The sequence below is a fragment of the Geotrypetes seraphini genome, chromosome 4, assembly GCF_902459505.1.
Source record: "Geotrypetes seraphini chromosome 4, aGeoSer1.1, whole genome shotgun sequence".
In the NCBI taxonomy this organism is placed as follows: domain Eukaryota; kingdom Metazoa; phylum Chordata; class Amphibia; order Gymnophiona; family Dermophiidae; genus Geotrypetes; species Geotrypetes seraphini.
The window spans coordinates 240,363,884-240,387,707 of NC_047087.1; the positions used below are offsets into that span (position 1 = coordinate 240,363,884).

At 43.7% G+C, this 23,824-nt stretch overlaps 1 protein-coding gene across 5 annotated transcripts in view; it reads left to right on the top strand.

The window, feature by feature from the left end:
- The window catches only part of CTNNA3 (catenin alpha 3), a 1,751,094-nt gene that overhangs the window by 22,979 nt on the left and 1,704,291 nt on the right, over positions 1 to 23,824 (top strand). For all 5 annotated transcript variants that reach the window (XM_033940460.1, XM_033940462.1, XM_033940461.1 and 2 more), the window contains exon 3: positions 2,664 to 2,856. In XM_033940460.1, coding sequence (XP_033796351.1) covers positions 2,664 to 2,856 — 193 coding nt within the window. The remainder of the gene's footprint in view (positions 1 to 2,663; positions 2,857 to 23,824) is intronic.

The following is a 23,824-nucleotide window of genomic DNA, read 5'->3' on the forward strand; positions in this document are numbered from 1 at the left end:
CAAACTTAAATTCTTGAGAGAAGTTCAGTCTCAACCTGCTCAAGTATAAGGTTTTTGGCTATGTTCTCTCCCGCTACCATTTTCATTTTTCTTTGTACTATTTGATTAAGATTTCAGCAATTTTAAAGCTTTCTCCCCCATGGATTGAGGTCTAACGATACAAACCATTTATTTTGTGTTTAATGTTATGCCGTATGAGAAAGGGAAAAATTTTGCCTTGATTCCTTTATTTCAATTGTAAATGTTCATTATTACCTATTGTCTCATTTTAATCTTTGAACTGACTTGTATTATTTTCTTGTTTTGACTAATATTATGTCAATACTATAAAATGAAAATAAAGATTTAAAAAAAAAAAAAAAAAAAAAAAGAATGAAGGTAATAGGAACCATTTACCTAGAGGTTTTTCTATAAATGAAAGTAAAAATCACCAGAGCACACAGGTGCTTACTACCTCCAGGCCTGAGTAAAATAAACACACAATCTATATGGTGAAAACCAAAGTGGTCAGTGCAACACAATAAATGACACATTGACAATTCTAGGCTTCCTCTAGTAGCCTTTGGTTAAAGAAAAGAAAATCTCCAAGTTCTAAAGATCAAAGACTGTTACACTTCAAGAACTTGTTTGAATTCTAAGCATAGCCCTAGAGAATCTTTTAGACACTCTGCAGGGATTCAAATTTTACCTTAACTGTTCTGCCCAACAGTTTGTTTTAGCCTGCTTATATTAAGCTCATATGAGCTCTGCTGCTCAGAACAAAAGAGCTTCCTGCAAGGGTTATGGGATCATTACTCTTACAGGCTGAATGCTACTGCATGTGGTCCATTCTTTTAAGTCTCATTGAAACCTCCCTAATTTCATCCCCAACTCATGATGTAACCTTTGAATTTATTAATCATTTCTAGGGACCTCTAGAACTTATGAATTTGTTATCACCCTCCCTCTGAGGCACAGATTTCTATTTTACTCACAGAAAGTAAACCACTTCATTGCTCTCCTCCATGATCTCTGCCCCTGTAAGCCACATTACCTGTCTCTCACCTACTCCCCATTACCATATTTATACCCTCTGTAGTCAACACACTCCTCTCACTCATTTGCTTGGCAGTTGCCCATTGATTCTCCCACATGGTTCCACTATGCTCAGCATCTTCCTTGTCTCTCCATTGCCTCATCCCTTCCTTCCACCCCTAATGTCCATCTCCCCTGCTTTTCTTTCCCCTGTAGTGCAGCAGCTTCCTGTCTTCCCTTATACCCTAACATATCCATAATCTCTCTCCACGCCCCCTTGTAGATCAGCATTTCTGCACTCTTTCTCTCTCTCTCCATTTTTCTTTTGAAGCCCAGCATCTCTGCAAGGATTGAATTCAGAGGGTAGAAGAGAAACTCCACTCTGCCCATCCACTTAGGCCAGTGTCTACCTGCAGTTGCCATCTTTACTCTATAAGTTATCATTAGGCCTATATGTGGGTAAAACCACCATGAGACCTACAGTTGTTTCTGCACCTGGCCTAAAGGATACCCTGTATTTCAGTCATTTTTTTGCCACCTCCTTTGTGGATGACTAATCTATTCACCAGCTCCATGAACAGTCCATAATCTGAGAGATCAGATCCTAAAATTTTGCTTTATTTTAAAAAATTCCCTTCATAAGCATACATTAGAATAGATGACATGTATATTGCGTATACGAGAGTCTGTCAATGTTATCAGCGTCTGTGTATGTAAGGATACAATCACCCAGACAAGCATAATTCTTTATCTGCTGTCATGTTTCTATGACATGAGTGGTCCTTGAAAACTAACGGCAAGTAATTTTAGTTTTATTTTATATGTAGTAGTTATCCTAACTAGAGCAACAGAGCCAGCAAGGCTTTGTTACTGTTTGGATCTCATCTTTGCGAAGTTGGATTTTCAGCTCTGACAGAAAATAAATCGAAACAAGAGAACGACTGCAGATGATGGATGATGAAATGTTTGTCGACTATTGAGTTGCGTTTTGAGTTACCGTAATTTGCACTCAAAAACAAGCACATCCGTCACATTGAGTAGCAGCAATTCTGTTCTATCTACTTTAGTTTCACAGTTGTTATGATTATTCATACATAGCTTAAAGAACTTTAAATAAATAACTCTCAAATTTCATTTTTTGTTGGGTTTGCAATTTTATAATTTCAGTTTTAATGTGCCATGAAAAATATTTGCTCCATTTAATGTGCCAGAACCAAAAAAGTTTATGACATTCCCTCAGGAAGAAAATATATTGTAAAAAAATGTAGCTAACCTGTAATTCATTACATGCCGATAGGCAAACAACTGCAAAATGCTGTTTCTAGACAGTTTTGTCACAAAGAATAAGTATTAATTGTTGTAAAACCTTGCAACGTTAGACTTCAAGAAGAAGGATGAACATATCCCCTTCCTCCTGTGTTGACCTTTTTATGTCTCTCTCCTATTACAAATTGTATTTCTCCCCTAATCCTTTTGTTTCCCTAACATCTTTTAAGTCTCATTGTACAATGTGTTCCCCTTGATTTTAATAGTTATGACTTTGTGCACTGCTTAAACAAATATTTTTAAGCAGTATATTAAATTTTAAATAAAACTTGGAAAACATCATAGAAAAATTAAATAAAATAATGTACAATTCTCTTTTAAAGGTCACCACGCTGGTGAACTGTCCCAAAAATCCTTCCAGCAAGAAAAAAGGGTGTTCTAAAAAGGCTCCGATTCTTCTACAATCTGTTGAAGAAGCCACCTGGAATTTACTGGATAAGGGTGAGAAAATTGCCAAAGATGCATCCATGTTTAAAGAAGAAATTTCTGCAGCTCTTCTTGACGTTCGTAATGCAAGTAAGTTCTTTGAGCATATTGTTGTAAAGGAAAACTATACAGTTCATTACAAAAAGCCATAACTAAGGGCTCCTATTACGAAGCCGCTTTAGCGGTTTAACGCGTGTAATAGCGTGTGCTAATTTGCTGGCTGCGCTAGCTGCTACCGTCTCCTCTTGAGCAGGCGGTAGTTTTTCGGCTAGCGCGGGGGTTAGCGTGCGCTAAAAAGGTGCGTGCGATACAGCTGCTAACGCGGCTTCGTAAAAGGAGCCCTAAATCTAATAAGAATGAGGCAGATGATTGTTTTGTGATGTACGATTTTATCTATGATCTTGGATTTCAGGTCTGGAGTTTTGTAAGCAATAAGAACTGTAGCGATCTTTTTTTTTGAAAAACTACAGAATATGAAACTCTGGCACAAGCTACTTCATACTCGAGTCTAGATGCTCTTAAAATTAAGAAAAGAAAAAATGATTTGGAACTTGGGGATAGAACACAGAAAGATAACTTGTCTATTTCTGCATATTCAAGTAGTGCTGGATGCCTAATTTACGAAAATAATAAATTAAGGTAGACATTTCTTATTTGTCAAAATCACTGATAATGTGCATTACTAAATAGACTTAGATTTGTTAAAGTGCAGTAAGGATGTGCAAATCCCAGATGGTAATTACCATAATTACCCTTCAGTAGCTACAGTACAAAGCCTTTGCGCTAGCTGTTCAGGGGCATTCTCAGGATCTTTCTATATGGTTAACAGAGACATTTTTTGTACTGCTACTGCATTATGTTTGCATTGAAGATAATGTGTCACAGTTAACACTGTATATTTAAGTAGTATCAACTGTGCCACATTATTTGCTGCGTTAAATATCTTGATATTAAACGTAAGGCAAAATCCCTATCCATTCTCTATTGTTTTAACTTTCTACCCATTCTCTGCCCCATTCCATGATTAGCACAATACAATGCAACAAACAAACAAACCCCAAAACATACCTTTCAAGTATTTGAACGTCTGAATCATATCTCCCCTGTCCCTCCTTTCCTCTAGGGCAGGGATAGGCAATTCAGGATATCCACAATGAATATGTATGAGATGAATTTGCATGCACTGCCTCCTTGAGATGCAAATCTATCTCATGCATATTTATTGTGGATATCCTGAAAACCTGACCTGGCTCCAGCTCTCGAGGACCGGAATTGCCTACCCCTGCTCTAGGGCAGTGTCTCTCAAACTTTCTTGAGCCAGGGCACAATTGTCAGCACACAGTGGTGTAGCGAGGGTAGGAGGTGCCCGGGGTGGTGTTGATATTAGTAACCAGTAGAGGTGATGGCCTAGTTATGCTGCCTGAGTTGCTAGTAGACCATCTTACATCTTGCGCTGTGTACCTTTGATTGGGGGTGAGTAAATGGAGACTGAGTTGAAAGGGGATAGATTCTGTACAAACGTAAGGAAGTTCTTCTTCACCCAGAGAGTGGTGGAGAGCTGGAACGCTCTTCTGAAGTCTGTTGTAGGGGAAAACACCCTCCAGAGTTTCAAGACTAATCTGGACAAGTTCCTGCTAAACTGGAACATATGCAGGTGAGGCTGGACACATTTAGAGCACTGGTCTTTGACCTGGGGACCGCCATGTGAGCGGACTGCTGGGCAGGATGGACCACTGGTCTGACCCAGCAGTGGCAATTCTTATGTTCTTGGCTTGGCTGAGTTGTTCTGGATAAGGCGATTGTCCAGGTAGGAAGGACTTTGAATAATAGACAGTAAAATTTGAATAATATTCATGCTTTCATTGGGAGCCAGTGTATATCTAGGTATGCGGTGGTGATGTGACCATATTTGCTTAGTGAATAGATCAGTCTGAGGGCCATGTTTTATATGGTCTCTAATTGTTTTATCATGCCTATGGGGCATGGTAGGTAAAGGATGTTGCAGTAGTCTAGAAGTCGCAGGACTAGGGACTGGATCAGGAGTCAGAATTGCTCCCTATCGAAGAATTTTCAAATTTGTCATAAGTTACGCATGACTGCAAAGGATTTCTGGACATTCTTGTTGATTTGCAGTTGCATGGTGCAGCATCTATCATCAACCCAAGAAGATTTAGGGTGGGTTGCAAGGGGCATCTGATAGAGTTTATTTCTTTTTAAAAAAATTTCTTTATTTTCAGTTTTCAAAATTAAAGACAAGCAAATATTACTTGAATACAGATTTGGAAATTAAATTTCCACACTTATGTGGTAACAGTAATATAACATTTAGGAAATAATAATTAATTATATAGTCCACAATCTTTGTGATCCAAAAAAAGGAAAAAAAAAATTCAAGAGGAAATTATTAAAAAGATGGAGTTTATTTCTTTATTAGTTATGGTTGAAGTTTTGTCCTTTTCGAGCAGTAGGAATTTTGTTTTGTCCTTATTCAGCTTTAGTTTGTGATCTTTTGTCCATTTTTCAACTGCTTCTAATTTTTTCTGTTGTGGTGGGAGTTCGTTGGTCGAGAGGAAATAGTATGGTGATGTCATCTGCATAGCTGTATGATGCCATACCTAGTTTGTCCAAGCTGGTACCGAGGGAGGTGACATAGAGGTTGAAAAGCATTGGAGATTCTGGTGACCCTTGGGATACGCCGCATGGGTTAGACCAGGGTTCTGACTTTTCTCCGTTTGTCTTAATTCTGTAGGTTTTAGATTGCAGGAATCCTTGGAATCATTTGTGTACCCTGCCTGTGATTCCTGTAGATTCCAGTATTTGTAGTAGGATGGTATGATCTATCAGGTCAAATACTATGGAGAGATTAAGTTGTATGACCAGCATCTTCTTGCCTTTGCTTAGGTTCTGTCAGGCTGTAACCAGGAGAGACCCTAATAGTGTCTCCGTGCTGTAGTTGGTCATGAACCCAGATTGTGAGGGGTGAAGTAGGCTGTGGTCTTCTAGGTAGCTTGTGAGGTATTGTGTTAATTGGGCCTTCCATTAGTTTAACATATATTGGTATTGAGGCTATCGGGTCTATGATCTTTCATGATTGGGGTAATGATAATCTCACTGAGCTCCTGTGGGAATTGGCCCTCTATGAGCAGCGTTTGAACCCATTGCATGAGGTAAATTCGTAATTTTGGAGTGGAGGTTTTTAATAGGTAAGGGAGGCAGTTGTAAGGTCACATACTTCCCTTTATATTGTATATTATATTGTATATTATACAGTATATTACATGTAAGCTACATGTGAAAGTATAAGCTCTGCCCATGCTGCACTCAGATGCCACTCACATGAAGAAACACCTCCACACTATCCTCAATAATAAAACCCTAAGCACGCATGTGTACTTAGGACGGCGTGTTCCCTGACAGCATGATGTGTCCCTCCATGCCGAATTAAATTTTTGAACACGGAGGCAGGGAACACACTGGTGACTCCCTCTTCCCACCCTCACTCACCAACTGCTGCCGCTGCTGCTGCTCCTCTTCAAAGCAGCCTGCTGAGGATCGCCGGCCAGCTGTATCGAACCTCGCAGGCTGCTCTCTACCTCGGAGCATGTTCCCTCTGACGCGATCAGCCAGTTTCTGAGCCACACCCTTTTCTTTGGCGCTGTTTCTTCAATGCAGAAGTTAGTGGAATGTTTCCAGCTACTGCCAGGACATTAAAGCTTGTATTTTTCTTGAAAATGAACTTCTTATGCTCTGACCTCAGCTATAGACTTCATGAAGAGTTATTGGTGATAAAGAATCAAACATTGCTTTTTATTTCCTTAGGCCTGGATTCTCTACATGGCACCGATATCGGTGGCTGCCTACAAACCAGCTGCCGATCGCGTGCCAATCACGCGATGGCACCATATAGTGAATTTCTGGGAAAGATGGGTGCTGGAAATAAAGGATTTTCCAGGCCTATATTTCTGGCACCTATCTTTGTCGTGAATCATGTTTATGTAGGTGCTTTATGACACCTAACGTTACTTCCAGCATTAGCCACACCTATAGTGGAATTAGGCACTGGCAGGCGCCTGCAGAGGTGAGATTCCAGTGCCTTTTTTTAGGCACTGGTAAGGCATTTGCTAGCACCTAAGTTAAAGTGCCGTTTGTAGAATTTCTCCCCTTAATGTTCCAAATGTATCTGTGTGCATCACTTATTACCTTGTAGTAATGAACTGAATGTCAAAACCAGAGTTGGAAACTCTGTGCCAAAGGCACATTCTTCAGACTTGGACACTGTCAAAAATGAGAGAAACTTCTTGAGATATAGTCCTAGATGTTATGAAATGATAACCTTTACAGTAATTTGTTTGCCGTTCACTTTCAATTCAACAGAGGTGACCTTCAAAATAGTCAATATTTTAGAAGTAACTTAGTGTTTCTAAGGTTTGACTATATGGAGTGCTTATGGTAGAGATGAAATAATGAAATTGATCTAGCATTCCAATAGCTTTTCAACAAAAATGTTATGAGAAAACAACTTCTTGAGCAGGGATCTCAAAGTCCTTCATTGAGGGCCGCAATCCAGTCGGGTTTTAGGATTTCCTCAATGAATATGCATTGAAAGCAGTGCATGCACATAGATCTCATGCATTGAAAGCAGTGCATGCACATAGATCTCATGCAATTCATTAGGGAAATCCTGAAAACCCGACTGGATTCCGGCCCTCGAGGAGGGACTTTGAGACCCCTGTTCTTGAGGAAAACTTCAATAACCTTCAAGTTTTCTGTGAAACACACTAAACAATCATCAAATAAGGCTAAAACACAAGAGAAAATATCCAGCTGGATATACAGGAGTAATACTTAAGGATCTCAAGCGCTCACGGCTAAAGGCCCGATGTATATCACAAGCCAATAACCAAGAAGTGAGCTATCATTGGTCCTGTATATTCTCCTATTTTCTCATTTTCTTCTATTTCAAACTGTGTCCAATTTATTTTTTCCTAAACTGTATTAAATTTAAAACTTAGTTCTGTATTGAGCCCATCTTATTTGCTTATTTGCAGATTTGCATATTTATTTCTAGATATTATGATGTACTAATTTTTCCATTCAGAAATTATGAATTATGAAGTACTTAGCTTCATGACATGACGACGGACGATCTCCGTTTCGCTCACAATAAGGAGCTTCGTCAGGAACGGCACCAGTATTCAAACTACAAATAAAACAAAATAGGACTTAAATATAAATCTTATATATTTTTTATACTAAATAAATAGCATGAGATCTTACATTCCTACTCGCGTTACTGAACGCTTAATGACGGAGCTATCGGAAACACACATTAAGTATCTAGTAATTCTTAAAAAGCTTCTAAAAAGAGGCTATCAAATGCAATATCATTTATTATTTTTATTATTTATAATTATAATTTCAGCTATTTTCAAGAATATCAGGAGGTGATTTATGTTTCAACTCCTTACAGCTTTCAATAATACCAGGAGGTTCTTAATTTTTCAACTACTTACTACTCTCAATAATACCGGGAAATTCTTATATTACAAGCCCCCAAGAATCAAATTAGAATTCTCTTCAAACATACCTGTTTATGCCAATAGTTTATAAAGTTTAGATTTAAACCGTAGAGAGACAGTCTAGTATCACGGCCCGATAAGTCAGCCCCTTTAGCCGTCGTCATCGTCTATCAAACTTAACCCAAACTCACGGGATTAAATACTAGTCCGACGGCGTCTGACGTCACATCCGGAAATTTAACAATCTAATACCGAACTCCAAAAATCCAAAATTAAGCCTGTATACTAGCAAGAGGCATAAGGGGTTTAACTATATAGCCAAACGTCACCCATTACATGAAGAATAACACACTCTCAGAATATCATGCTACATCGTATCTATCTCCTTGTTTTTATTTGTTAAAAAACTCGCCCGAGAAAGTTACAGACGCCTGTCGTCATATCCGGTGACGATCTATCTCACTGCACCTGAATCAATAGAGACAGGTAAGAAGCCAGCTATCTCAACCTCTAAACTCGCAAAAGAGCACACCGCGGAACTAAAGCAGCATCTGAGCCCTATCAAGGGGACTAGAGCGCTGTACATAAGAATGTTTAAAAATAGAAAAGGCAAATCTATTTATTGCAAAACTACTGTATAAGACGTCCCAGTTAAATCTCCTGGCAAAATTAGCTCAAAAATAACAACTATTGTCAAAAAAAGGCTTGCCAGTTAATGGTTATATTCAAGCCTAGCGGTTGCAAACTGTGCAGACGATCAATCCACCTCTGTTCAGATTGCAACAGCTTTTTTCCTCTATCTCCCCCTCTTATTGATGCTGGTATGTGATCTAAGATCATACATTTTAGCTCACCGAAAGTATGATTCTGTGCTAAACAATGTGCTACAATTGGATACAGTTTGAAATAGAAGAAAATGAGAAAATAGGAGAATATACAGGACCAATGATAGCTCACTTCTTGGTTATTGGCTTGTGATATACATCGGGCCTTTAGCCGTGAGCGCTTGAGATGCTTAAGTATTACTCCTGTATATCCAGCTGGATATTTTCTCTTGTGTTTTAGCCTTATTTGATGATTCTTGAGGAAAACTTTACATGGTGCTTCCAGCATACTTGATAAAATATCTGATTTTACACAGAGGCTGGTGAAGTGGTAGTTATAAATTTTAACTAACTGTCAGTTTTTACTAATAGAATAATTCGAGCTTTGAAAAAGAAATCATAGTTTTGTTTTTATTTCCTTTCAAGAAGTCAAATCAAAATGTGTGATTAGTTATGCATTTCTGTGAAGTAAACTAAACTAAACTAAACCTTAGGTTTATATACCGCATCATCTCCACAATCGTAGAGCTCGGCACGGTTTACAAGAGTTGAGAGAGAAAGGAAACTCCAAGGAGGTTAGAGGGAATAGTGAGAGGGATATTTGTGGGGCATAGAAGGCCAAGGAGGGGTAAATGTTACATTTTTGAAAAAAGCCAGGTTTTCAGATGTTTGCGGAAGAGTTGGAGGGAGCTCAGGATCCGGAGGGGGGAGGTAAGGTTGTTCCAGAGCTCAGTGAATCTGAAGGGGAGGGAGGTCCCTAGTTTTCCTGCACGGGAAATGCCTTTTAATGAAGGAAAGGATAATTTAAGTTTGTGAGTGGGTCTGGTGGTATTAAGATTTAAGGAGTTCCAAGAGAGTGGGATGAAGGGAGGAAGGATGCCGTGAAGGATTTTGAAAGTTAGACAGGCGCATTTGAAGTGGATCCTGGCAATAATCGGGAGCCAGTGAAGCTTGGACAGGAGCGGTGATACATGGTCGAATTTACTTTTTGCGAAGATGAGCTTGGCCGCGGCATTCTGGATCCGCTGGAGTTTACGAAGGTTTTTCATGGTAAGGCTTCGTCACAGCCGATCTCGCCCATAAAAGGGGGCGAGCCAACGGCGCGCAGCCATTCGGCACGCGGCGAAGGCAAGCCTTGAGAAGGAGCCAGGAGCCCAGGCAGCCCAGCAGCAATATCTAACTTCTTAGAATAAACCACAGGAGCACACCAGCACTTTACGAGAGCGATGGAAGACCCAGGATCCCAGAAGTACTTTCCGGTATACTGCACAGAGTGCAATATGTACGACTACCTCCCTTTGTGAAGGTGGGAGTACATATTCAGTCGGTGTCAGGAACTGGAAAGCCTGAGGATGGAGGTCGGCAGATTGAGGGTCAAGGTCCAGGAACTGGAGGGACTGGAGGGACTGCGCACCACAGAGGAGACGAGCTGGTCAACCCAGACCACAGACGGAGCAGGCCCCATTGTGGACCAGGTGAGGGACCTCGAGAGATTCATCGAGGAGGCCTATAGGAAGGCAGAGGAACGGGACCAGCAGCTGCACAGACGGATGTCGGCAGACGAGACCCAGGATCCACAAGGCGACACCGGGGAAGGACCTAGCGGAGGAACCACGCAAGAGGAGGAGACCGCGACTCACCAGGACCCCGAGGGAGAGACACCACACTACACCGAGGACACGGACCTGAGGCAGAGGAGGTTGCTGAGGAAAGGGAAGTCTGCTATTGTGGTGGGAGACTCGATCTTGAGAGAGGTAGACAGTCACGTAGCTGGAGGAAGGGAGGACCGGCTAGTGACTTGTCTCCCAGGGGCCAAGACATGAGACATCACTGATAGGATCGAAAGGATCCTGGACGGAGCAGAGACAGAGGAGACTGCGGTAATAATCCATGTCGGAATGAATGATGTGAGCCGGAGGAACTTCAGCATGGCCACACTGACTGACCATTTCAAGGTCCTGGGACGAAAGCTGAAGCGGAGCACACGGAGGATAGCATTCTCGGAGATCCTGCCTGTAATTTACTCCAATTTTTCGAGACCGTGAACGAGCAAATTGATAGTGGGAAGCCGGTGGACATAATATACTTGGACTTCCAGAAAGCGTTCGACAAAGTTCCACACGAAAGACTTCTCAGGAAACTACAAAGTCATGGCATAGAGGGGGATATACAAAGATGGATAGGCAAATGGCTGGAAAACCGAAAGCAGAGAGTGGGCATAAATGGGAAGTTCTCCGACTGGGAGAAAGTGACTAGTGGTGTACCCCAGGGCTCGGTACTTGGGCCGATCCTTTTTAATATTTATATCAATGACCTGGAGGAAGGAACATCCAGTGAGATCATCAAGTTTGCAGACGATACAAAACTATGCCGGGCAATCAGATCGCAGGAGGATCGAGAGAAACTCCAGAGCGACTTGTGTCGGTTAGAAACATGGGCGGAGAAATGGCAGATGAAGTTCAATGTGGAGAAATGCAAGGTAATGCATTTAGGCAATAAAAATAAGGAATACGAGTATACAATGTCAGGTGCAACTCTGGGGAAGAGTGAACAAGAAAAGGACCTGGGTGTACTGATAGATAGGACCCTGAAGCCGTCGGCACAATGCGCGGCAGCGGCAAAGAAGGCAAATAGAATGTTGGGCATGATAAAGAAAGGAATCTCGAGTAGATCAGAGAAAGTTATAATGCCGCTTTATAGGGCAATGGTCAGACCACACTTGGAATACTGTGTCCAACATTGGTCCCCCTACCTAAAGAAGGATATAAAGCTGCTGGAGAGGGTGCAGAGACGAGCAACAAAACTGGTGAAGGGTATGGAGAAACTGGAATACGAGGACAGACTTATAACACTAGGATTGTTCTCCCTTGAGAAAAGGAGACTGCGTGGGGATATGATCGAGACCTTCAAAATACTGAAAGGAATCGACAAAATAGAGCAGAGAAGATTATTTACATTGTCCAATTTGACACGGACTAGAGGACATGTAATGAAGCTGAGGGGGGACAGGTTCAGGACTAATGTCAGGAAGTTCTGCTTTACTCAGAGAGTGGTTGACACCTGGAATGCTCTCCCAGAGGAGATTATGACAGAATCGACCATCCTAGGCTTCAAGAGCAAACTAGATGCATATCTCCTTAAGAGAGGCATATAAGGATTTGATGGACTATAAATTACGCCAGGTGTACACCTGGCAGGGCCTCCGCGTGTGCGGATCGCCGGACTTGATGGACCGAAGGTCTGATCCGGAGAAGGCAGTTCTTATGTTCTTATGTTCTTATGTACCGAGAGCAGATGCAAAGAGGCAGGCAGACCTCCAGGCTGTGAATGCATGGTTGAGGAGATGGTGCCAGGAGGAGGGCTTCCACTTTGTGAGGAACTGGACGTCCTTTTGGGGAAAGAGCAAGCTCTACCGGCGGGACGGCCTGCACCTGAGCACAGCGGGAACTAGACTACTGGCAGCCAATGTGAGGAAGGAGATCGAGAGGGCTTTAAACTGAAGAGAGGGGGAAAGCCGACAGCTGATCTGATGTTGACGCTTCGGACAACAGTATCCAGAACAGATGCTGAATGGGCTGACTGCAGGGAGGAAGCAGAGGGACCGGAAGATCTTATAATCAGACAGCGAGGGAAACATTAGGTAAAGGGAGCTTGCTGGGAGAAGACTAAGTGGCATGGAGACACAGGGGGACTGGGTGGCACGAGGGCGAAAGCTGAGGGCAATATAGAGGTACCACAAGGCGAGGGGGATCAAACAGAGGCTCAAGGGATGATAGCCCAGGAGGGGGCCGGTAGGGCTAGAAAACCCAGAGGAAAAGCGGGGAAGTTGGATGGCGGGAATATGGGGAAGCTGAAAGCTAAGAGGGTAAAGTCTGAGGGGAAAGCAGAAGCACAGGGAACGGGAAAACTGCCCGAAATCCAAGGGCAAGGTGGCCCAGGTAAATGCAGAGGTGGAAGAAAAACGACGGGACCTACGGGACCTGCGGTGTTTATACGCAAATGCAAGAAGCCTCATGGCCAAGATGGGTGAACTAGAAGTCGTGGCCAGGGGGGAGGACCTGGATATAATTGGAATTGCAGAAAACTGGTGGACAGAGGAAAATCAATGGGATGTGGCGCTGCCGGGGTACAAGCTCTACAGGAGGGACAGGACCCACAAGAAGGGAGGAGGCATAGCACTATATATAAAAGACTCTATCCACTCGGTCGGGATGGATATGGCAACGAAGGCAGAGGGGCTGGAATCGCTATGGGTCAAACTACCTGGAAACAAGGGTGCGGGCATAAAACTGGGGCTGTACTATCGACCACCTGGTACGCCAGAAGGAGTCGGACACGACTTGGAAGCGGAACTGAGACAGGAATGCAGGCCTGGAAGTATAACAGTGATGGGGGACTTCAACTACCCGGGAATAGACTGGAGTACGGGTCACTCCAACTGCACTAGGGAAACAGGATTTGTAGAAGCTGTGAAGGACTGCTTCATGGAGCAACTAGTCAAAGAACTGACGCGAGGGGGTGCTACTCTTGACCTCATCCTAAATGGATTAGGGGGGCCTGCAAGAGGGGTAGAAGTGGGAGGACCACTAGGCAACAGTGATCACAATGCGATCAGATTCACATTAGAAAGGGGGACACCCATAGTAAGGAGGACCGCAACAACTGCGCTCAACTTCAAGAAAGGGAACTATGTTGCTATGAGGGAAATGGTGGGGAGGAAGCTCAGAAACATCTTTAGGATGGAGACTGTGGGAAGCGCCTGGACCCTATTCAGGGACACCCTGCAGGAAGCACAGAGAATGTACGTCCCCAGTTTCAGGAAAGGCTGCAAGAACAAGCGATCAATTATAGGGAAGATGGTGGAAGCTATGATCAAGGACGGCATTTGTGAGCACATCGAGAGGAATGGCCTACTGAGAACAAGCCAGCACGGATTCTGTAAGGGAAGGTCGTGCCTAACGAACCTTCTGTACTTCTTTGAGGGAATAAGCAGTTGGGTGGACAATGGGGAACCCATAGACATCATTTACCTCGATTTTCAAAAGGCTTTCGATAAGGTGCCACATGAAAGGCTGCTTAGGAAGCTGTGGAGCCACGGGGTGGGAGGGGTGCCACATGAAAGGCTGCTTAGGAAGCTGTGGAGCCACGGGGTGGGAGGGGATGTGCACAGATGGATCAAGCACTGGTTGTCGGGTAGACTGCAGAGGGTCGGAGTAAAGGGTCAATATTCTGACTGGCGGGGAGTCACAAGCGGTGTGCCACAGGGATCGGTGCTGGGGCCGTTACTCTTTAACATATTTATCAATGACCTGGAAAAGGAGGCAAAGTGCAAGGTTATAAAATTTGCAGACGATACCAAACTGTGCGGCAGAGTTAGGACCAGGGAGGAGTGTGAGGACCTACAAAGGGACCTGGACAAGCTGGAAGACTGGCAAACAAATGGCAAATGCGCTTTAACGTGGAAAAATGCAAGGTCATGCATATAGGGAAAAATAACCCGTTGTTCAACTACAAATTGGGGGGGGGGTATTGTTGGGAGACAGCAGACTTGAGAGAGACTTGGGTGTGCTGGTGGATGCATCACTGAAGCCATCTGCACAGTGCGCAGCAGCCTCGAAAAAAGCCAACAGGATGCTGGGCATCATAAAGAGGGGCATAACAACCAGAACGCGGGAAGTCATCATGCCATTGTATCGAGCGATGGTGCGTCCACATCTGGAATACTGCGTTCAGTATTGGTCGCCACACCTCACGAAGGACATGGCGGTACTTGAGAGAGTCCAAAGGAGAGCAACGAAAATGGTAAGAGGGCTGGAACACTGCCCATACGCCGAGAGGTTGGATAGGCTGGGACTCTTCTCTCTGGAGAAGAGGAGGCTCAGGGGAGATATGATAGAGACCTTCAAGATCATGAGGGGCATAGAGAGGGTGGATAGGGACAGATTCTTCAGACTGAAGGGGACAACAAGTACGAGGGGGCATTCGGAGAAACTGAAGGGAGATAGTTTCAAAACAAATGCATGGAAGTTTTTTTTCACCCAAAGGGTCGTGGACACTTGGAATGCGCTACCGGAAGAAGTGATCAGGCAGAGTACGGTACAGGGATTCAAACAGGGATTGGACGGATTCCTGAGGGATAAAGGGATCGTGGGATACTGAGGGAGGAGCTGGGATGTAACACAAGTATAGAAAGCTAACCAGGTAATAAGTATAGAAACCCAACCAAGTCGTGCATGTGCAAGACCGGAGGGTTAGGACTTCGATAGGAAGACATGACTTCAATGAGGAACCAAGGTGGCAAGGGAGCCCCTTCTGGTGATTCAGACGGGTCATGACCTGTTTGGGCCGCCGCGGGAGCGGACTGCTGGGCAGGATGGACCTATGGTCTGACCCGGCGGAGGCACTGCTTATGTTCTTATGTTCTTATGATTGAGTTGCAGTAGGATGATAGATTGGACGAGAACGGTAAAGTGATTTTGATGGAAGTAGGATCTTACTTTCCTTAGCATGTGAAGGCTGAAAAAGCATTTTTTTGCCAAGGAATTGAGGTGATCATTGAAGGACAGAGTGGAGTCGATGATGATGCCCAGAACACTGCTTGAGGACTCCAGCTGCAGAGTGAAGCCAGATGAAAGGAGGATGGAGGTGGGAAGTTGGTCTAGTTTAGGGCCGAGCCAGAGTAGTTTAGTTTTGGACTCGTTCAGTTTCATTTTGACAGTATGGGCCCAGGACTGGAGGTTCGATATACAGGAGGATATGTTCTCCAAGAGGTTGGTAAGGCCAGGGTCGGTCTCGAGGAGGACTAGGATGTCATCAGCATAAGTGTAAATTGTTTCTAGGGGGGATAGATGGAGGAGTTTAAGGGAGGACATATAGATGTTAAACAGAATAGGTGGGACTCCACACGTTGGGTGCCAGGGGGGAGATGAGGCGCCATTCATGTTGACGGTGTAAGAGCGAGAACGTAAGAATTTTGAGAACCAGTCTAAGACTGTGGAGTTGATGCCTATCTTGGAGAGTTGGTAGACTAAGATGTCATGGTGAACAACGTCAAAAGCAGCGGAAAGGTCGAATTGAAGGAGTACGGCAAACTTATTTTGAGAGTGGAGTAGTTGGACCTTTGAGATTAGGGAGGTCAGTAAAGATTTGGTGCTGAAATTGTGACGAAATCCATATTGGTAAGGTAGGAGGGTAGAGAATCTCTCTAAATATGATGCGAGTTGGGTGGCTATGATGGACTCGAGCAACTTGGTTAATAGAGCGAGAGAGCGAGACCAGAAGGCTTTGAGCATGCGCAAATGCTCAAAGCCCAGTCCAGCCCGGCACAGGGAAGAGGGAGGATCTCCCTCGCACCGCCCAGCCCAGCCCAGCCCAACGAGGGAGGATCTTCGGGCACTGGCACTGGCACGTCCTGTGCATTGGTGCTGGTGCCGGTGCCCAATCGGGTAAGCGACCGATGTCTTTGCGGTGCTGGGGGGTTGTAGGATCGTGGGGGAGAGGGGGTGACGCGAGCAGGGGGGAGGATGCCAGAAGAGGGAGTAAGCGGGAGTGGCGGGAGGAGGTTATAGCAGCATGCGGAGTGTACACGTGTGCGTGTTATATAAATTTTTTTTTACACAAATGGTTTGGACCCGCGCGCTATACGCGTATGCGTGTTATACACGTATGCGCGTTATATGCGTGAAAATTCGGTAATAGAATATCATCTGCGGAGAAGTAGGATGTGAAGGAATGCTCATGAATGAAGGTAGCAAGAGAGTTAATAAAGATATATATATATATTTTAATTCTTTATTGATTTTTAATCTAAAACAGTGTCATACAAATGACAGAACAGTACGTATTACATACATTACACTAAAATCCTTAGAGGTAATATAAATATCATTCAATAATTTCAGGTTTTTTACATATAATACTAGCAGAATATATTGTAATATCTAATACAAATGAAGAATAAAGTTACCCAAATGTCGCTATCAATATTTATTCCCCACCTTCCAATCCTCCACCCCCCTGGATGTGTAAAATAAATGAACCAAAGAAAAGATATGATAAATATATATTATTATATTTTTACAAATTTAGTCAATGGGCTCCAATCTTTATTAAAAACTTCACTAAAACCCTTACACTCTACAGTAATTCGTTCATATCTATGCGTAGTGCACACATTCACCCACCAAAAAGTATAATTTATTCTATCATGGGTTTCCAATTACTGGTAATCAATTGAATGGCTATTCCTGTTAGGATCATAAATAGATGACTCATATTTATCTAGAGTGGGTTTCACATGTAAAATCGTTCCACAAATTATAGCCTTAGTTATAGAGTTAATAAAGATATTGAAGAGAGCCTTGGGTACCTCACAGGATAGTGAAAAGGAGAACTGAAAAAGTATGTTCCGATATGGACAAAGAGAACCAATTAAAAACTGTACCTGAAATACCAAGGTCAGCAAGTCTGTGTAATAGAAAGCTGTGGTTGACCAGATCAACTTAGATCTAGAGGTATCACGAGGGTCAGGCATCTCTCATGCTGTCTTCTTCTATATAAGGTATGGGGGTGTGGCAGGGGGTATGGAGGGGGGCAGGTGGCCGAGGCAAAAAAGGAGTGGGCATCCTTCCTTCTGACGCTCATTATGGGGGTATCAGGAGTGTGGGGAGTGGATGCCATGATCTCCATGGGGGGGGGGGGGGGTCAGTAGTGTGTGTGTGGGGTCCAGGTGGCCAAGGCAGGAGAGAGTGGGTATCCCTCCTGCAATGATCCTTGCGGGGAGAAGGTCAGGAATGAGAGGGGGTCTGGGTTTCTGAGGCAGGAGGGAGTGTGCATTCCTCCTGCCTCTTTATGGGACGGGAGGGCAGTCATCGGAGGAGGAGGCCACATGACTAATTTTTAATGGGGACAGATATTGTGCATTTGTAACACACACACACATCTGTGCCCATTAAGAAAAAAAGCCTGCCCCAAACAGCTGAGCAGCAGTAGGCTGCTTCGGGGCTTCCCCTGCCGGACTCTGCACATGTGTCAAAGTCGCTTTACCAATGACTGATGGGGTGGGATTATGGCAAACCTCTGCGAATCTCATTTGCATGGGAAGTCGTTTGAACATCGATCGTCGTTCTGAAACTGGTCAACTTGTCGGCCCCACAGCGACCCACCGAATTTTAACGATGATTTTAGTACATCCGGGCCTTAGTTTCTGATATGGCAGGTTATTGCCACCTGTTGTAAAGTGGCTTAATTTCAGCATCAGTGAGGGAGTGCTCTCAGGGATACCAGCTGCTATATTATCTACTCCCTCACACCTCCTTATGCTAGTTCTATGGCTGACATAAATTTTAGCACATAGATGCAACTCTTTAGCATGTAACTTAAAGTATTCTATAAGCTATGGGTATAAATATTGGCTTGAACTATGCTCCCTTATATGTATTTGCTAAGGCATTTGTGCACATATCTTATAGAACAGAGGTAGGGAACTCCGGTCCTTGAGAGCCATATTCCAGTCGGGTTTTCAGGATTCCCCCAATGAATATGCATTGGAAGCAGTGTATGCAAGTAGATCTCATGCATGGGAAATCCTGAAAACCCGACTGGAATACGGCTCTCGAGGACCAGAGTTCCCTACCCCAGTTTTAGAATATGGCTGATATCACAGATGCATATGTAGTGGTATTTTTAAAATAATTTATATTCCACATATCCTACAATTCTTATGTGGATTACAAATTATTCAGGTACTCAAGCATTATTCCCTAACTGTCCTAGTGGGCTCCCACTCTATCTAATGCATGCACAATTGTGAAGGAATTCTATATGTAGTGCTCAAGGTTGCATTTGTACATTTGGGAGTGCACTCAATTTTTGCATGGAATATAATTGATTAATGAGCCAATTGGCATCAATAATTGGGCGCTGATAATTGTTGGCATTAATTGGCAACAATTTGAATTTACACGCGCATCCTGCTAGGTGCTAATCTATAAAGATGCAAGCATAAATCTTTTTGTATGCAACTGAAAAGGGGGCATGGGTATAGGAGGTGCATAGGTGGGTCAGGGGCATTAAGATGCATTTGCCATTATAGAATATAGAGGATACATGCTTAATGTATGTGTAAGGATTTACACCAGGTTGCAGTTGGAATAAATCCTTGCCCCAAATTTGGGTGTGGATCCTGCTATGCACTGTTCTATAAATGGCACCCAACTTAGAGCATTGTTTAAGGAACAGTGCTCATCACTTATTTCTTTTTTGGCACCCAAATTTGGGTGCCATTTACCAAAACTAGTTCTTGGTGCCTAAATTTAGGTACCCTGTTATAGAATTAGGGGGTTATCCAAAACTGATCAATGCTTCTCTAGGCTCTGCTAATCTCTGACTAGCAATATGTGAAAGATTTTAATAAGAGGCAAAGGACATAAGAAGACTTGAAGCAGTCCAGAGAAAGGCAATGAAAATGGTAGGAGGTTTCAACCCACAAATGTATGAAGAGAGACTGGAAGCCCCGAATATGTATACCTTAGAGCAGTGTATCTCAAACTGTGTGCTGAGGCACACTAGTGTGCCTCCTGAAATTCCAAGTGTGCCGCAGTACACTGAGGAGGAAGAGAGGCGCCTGCCAGCTGACTTCCCTATGCAGTACAGCGCCAGCGCTGCCCGATTCGCTTCTCTAGCGTCCTCCAGCTTCCTTTCTGGCCTCCTGGTCTAACCTTTAAAGCTAATTTCAGCAGCTTACAGAGGATCACCGATAGGTAAAATGATTTTATTTTCAATATAGTGATTGAAATGTGTCATTTTTGAGAATTTATATCTGCTGTGTATATTGTGTGTATATGAAAAATGAATGGAAAAAATTGCATTACAATTAGTAAAAGAGATGGGATCTGGGGCAGAGCTTGGGTGGGCCTAGGGAGGTCTGTGGTTGGGGTACTCAGTTGATATTTGTTAGACTTAGGGGTATTTAGCTCGAAGTAGTTGAGAAACACTGCTGTAGGCAATCAGCTGGCGACAGTACCTCTCCTTCTCTCTGGACCTCTTCCCTGCTGGCACCCCCTACTGGTGTCTCAGGACCCATCTGGAGGGCTTCTGCACATGTGTGAACGTCGATGTAATGACGTCACGTATATGCGTGACGTCATCACAGCAATGTTCGTGCACTTCTGGGTGCCTCAAGCCGTGGCCACTACCTTTAGTGTGTCCTGGCTCAAGAAAGTTTGAGAGACACTGCCCTAGAGCAGGGGTAGGCAATTTCGGTCCTCGAGAGCCGGAGCCAGGTCAGGTTTTCAGGATATCCACAATAAATATGCATGAGATAGATTTGCATCTCAAGGAGGCAGTGCATGCAAATTCATCTCATATATATTCATTGTGGATATCCTGAATTGCCTATCCCTGCCCTAGAGGAAAGGAGGGATAGGGGAGATATGATTCAGATGTTCAAATACTTGAAAGGTATTAACAAAGAACAAAATCTTTTCAAGAGAAAGGAAAATGGTAAAACCAGAGGGCATAATTTGAGGTTGAGGGTGGTAGACTCAAGAGTAATGTTAGGAAATTCTTCTTTATGGAGAGGGTGATGCCTAGAATGCGCTGCCAAGGGAGGTGGTGGAGAGGAAAACATTGACAGAGTATAAAAAAAGCATGAGATGAACCCAGAGGATCTCCAATCAGAAAATAATATTGAAGAGCTAAGGCCAGTACTGGGCAGACTTGCATGGTCTGGGTCCTGTATATAGCCATTCAGTTGAGAATGGGCTGGGGAGGGCTTTGACGGCTGGGATGGTTTAGATGGGCTGGAGTGAGCTTTGACAGAGACTCCAATAGATGGAATCTAATCATAGTACTGGGCAGAGCTCTGGGTTTGGGAAGACTGGATGGACCATGTGAGTCTTTACCTGCCATGGTGCAATGGGTAAAGTTACAGCTCAGTACCATAAGGTTGTGGGTTCAAACCCATACTGCTCCTTGTGAACCTAGGCAAGTTAATTAATCCCCTCATTGCCCCAGGTACATTAGATAGATTATGAGCCCACTGGACAAACAGGGAAAAATGCTCAAGTATTTGTATAATTCATATACACTCTTCTGAGCTCCCTTGGAAGAATGATATAAAAAAAATAAATAGACACCCTTTGGAAGGTGTGAAACCCACTATGTAGTGACAATAGATTTAGGGAAAATAAGAATTTATCAGTTAAACTTTTTTTTAAATATCATATAATTCTTGCTTCTGTCTATTTGGTAAACAAAAGAAGAACATTTTTGATGTTAAGGTTCAGGAAATAAAAAGAACACTGCGTGGAGGTGAATCAAAGAAAACAACAGAGAGAGAACTGGTACTAAAGAAGCACGTAGCCTTCCTAAGGTTCAGAAGAATATTTCTTTATTGCTAGGACATCTCATTACCTCAGGGGTTGATTTAGTTAGAGAACCACTGTCTATTTACATTGATGGTTTTATCGAACTGTTAATAAAACACCAGTAATTTACGAGAGTAAATAAAAAAGTAAAGTCAAAACACATTTAACGGTTTTAATAGAAGTAACTTTGAGCAATTGAACATATCACTTTTCCACATAGTCCCCATGAAAGATGACACATTTGTTGTATCGTTCAGCTAGTTTCTGCATTCCTGCAGAAAAGAAGTTTTTCGGCTGCTCCAAAGCCAGGTGAGCACCATTTCCTTTACTTCATCATACTTTGTCTTTTGCTCTCAGGGGTCACAGTGATGCACCCATGTCTCGTCATTCATGACAGTTCTCTCCAGAATACTTTATACTGTCTCGGGAACTGGGTCGCAACCTCCACACGCTGTTACTTGTGCAGATCAGTAAGCTGTTTGGGAACCCATTGTGCGCAGATGTTCCTGTATCCCAAGTCATCATGCATTTTGGCAAATGCAGATCAATAGCTGATATCCAAATCTACAGAGACACCGTTATTAGAGAATGACATGGGGGAAAAATCTGTCCCCGTCACTGCCCCGTTCCCGGACCACTGTCCCCTTCACCGCCCCGTCCCCGCCATCCCCTTCACCACCCCGTCTCTGCCCCGCCGTCCCTTCACCGCCCCATCTCCATCCCCACCATCCCCTTCACCGTCTCGTCCCTGTCCCCGCAGCATCCATACAAGCCTCAGTACTGCAATATTTAGCTTATTCCTTCCTTATAAATCAAAGTTCTGGCTGCTGAACTAGAGAAAGAGATGTTCAGCTCGCAGGGCTTTGCTTATAAATTTTTATCATCACAACTAATATACTACTTTATCCTAAAGCAAAAAGAAAATAAATAAATAGAATTTTTTTTTCTACCTTTGTTGTCTGGTTTCTGCTTTCCTCATCTTCTCATTCAATTCCTTCCATCCACTCTCTGTCTTCTCTCTGCGCCTTCCATTTGCTCTGTTACTGTGCCTCTCCCTTCACCCCCCCCCTCCAATTGGTCTGGCACCTATCTTCTTCCCTTCGCTCCCCCATATTCTGGCATCTATGTCTTCTTCCCTTCAAGCATCTTCTCCCCACTCTCTCTTCCCCATTCCCTTCAGCGTCTTCTCCCCACTCTCTCTTCCCCATTTCCCAGCATCTTCTCCCTACTCTCTCTTCCCCATTTCCCAGCATCTTCTTCCCACTTTGTCTTCCCCATTTCCCAGCGTCTTCTCCCCACTGTCTCTTCCTCATTTCCCAGCGTCTTCTCCCCACTGTCTCTTCCCCATTTCCCAGCATCTTCTCCCCTCTCTTTCTTCCCCAGTTCCCTACAGGCTGCTTCAGCGTCTTCTCCACTCCATCCCCCCCAGCACCCTTTGCACGGTCCAGCAGTTCCCTCCCACCAGCCAGTCATGCATCTCCCTCCCTCTCTTCCCCTTACCTTCTCTTCATGGTGAACTGGTGATTTCTATAAGGCTATGCCTTGTATTGCATCTGGAGTCTTGAAGTCGCGTCATGTCGGCTGCTAGAAAAGTATCCTCCAACGCAACCGGAAACAGGAAGTTGTGTTGGAGGAGACTTTTCCAGCAGCCACACGTGATGCGACACGACACGACTTCAAGGCTCTGGCTGCAATACAAGGCATAGCCTTACAGAAATCGCCAGTTCGCGATGAAGAGAAGGTAAGGGGAAGGGAGGGAGCAAGGGAGATGCACAGCCGGACAGCGTGCTTACCCCTTTAACTGTGGAGACAAGACCATTCACCGCTCCATGGGGTGGTGAATGGCCTTGTCCCAGTACTCGCGGTGACCTTTTTTTCTTTGTCACTGTTTTGGTGGGTTACCCGTGACTAGCCGCGGGTAACAACCACCGTGTCATTCTCTAACTGTTATCTATCGGTCTTCGCTAATCAAGGCATTTGCCTTGTCAATGTGCTCTTGTGTGCAGAATGTTCATGGGCGACCAGAATGACCTTCGTTGGTTATACCTGTTCTTCCCACATTAAACCATTTTACCCACTCATAAACCTTTCTTTGATTCATGGTGCAATGCCAATACTGAGTCAATATCCGACAGTAAATTTTCACAGGTTTTACTCTCTCTGCCTAAAGAAAGCACACTAATGCATGTTGTTCTTCGATGGTGCAATCTTGCAATGGAGCATCCATGTTTCTGAACTTGTGGCTACCACTCAACTAAAGGCCAAGCGCTGCACTGTTCATGGACAAACTATCCAAAAGGCAATGTACAAGTACATACGTATGCTGCATTTCGCTAGCTGTGTTCCA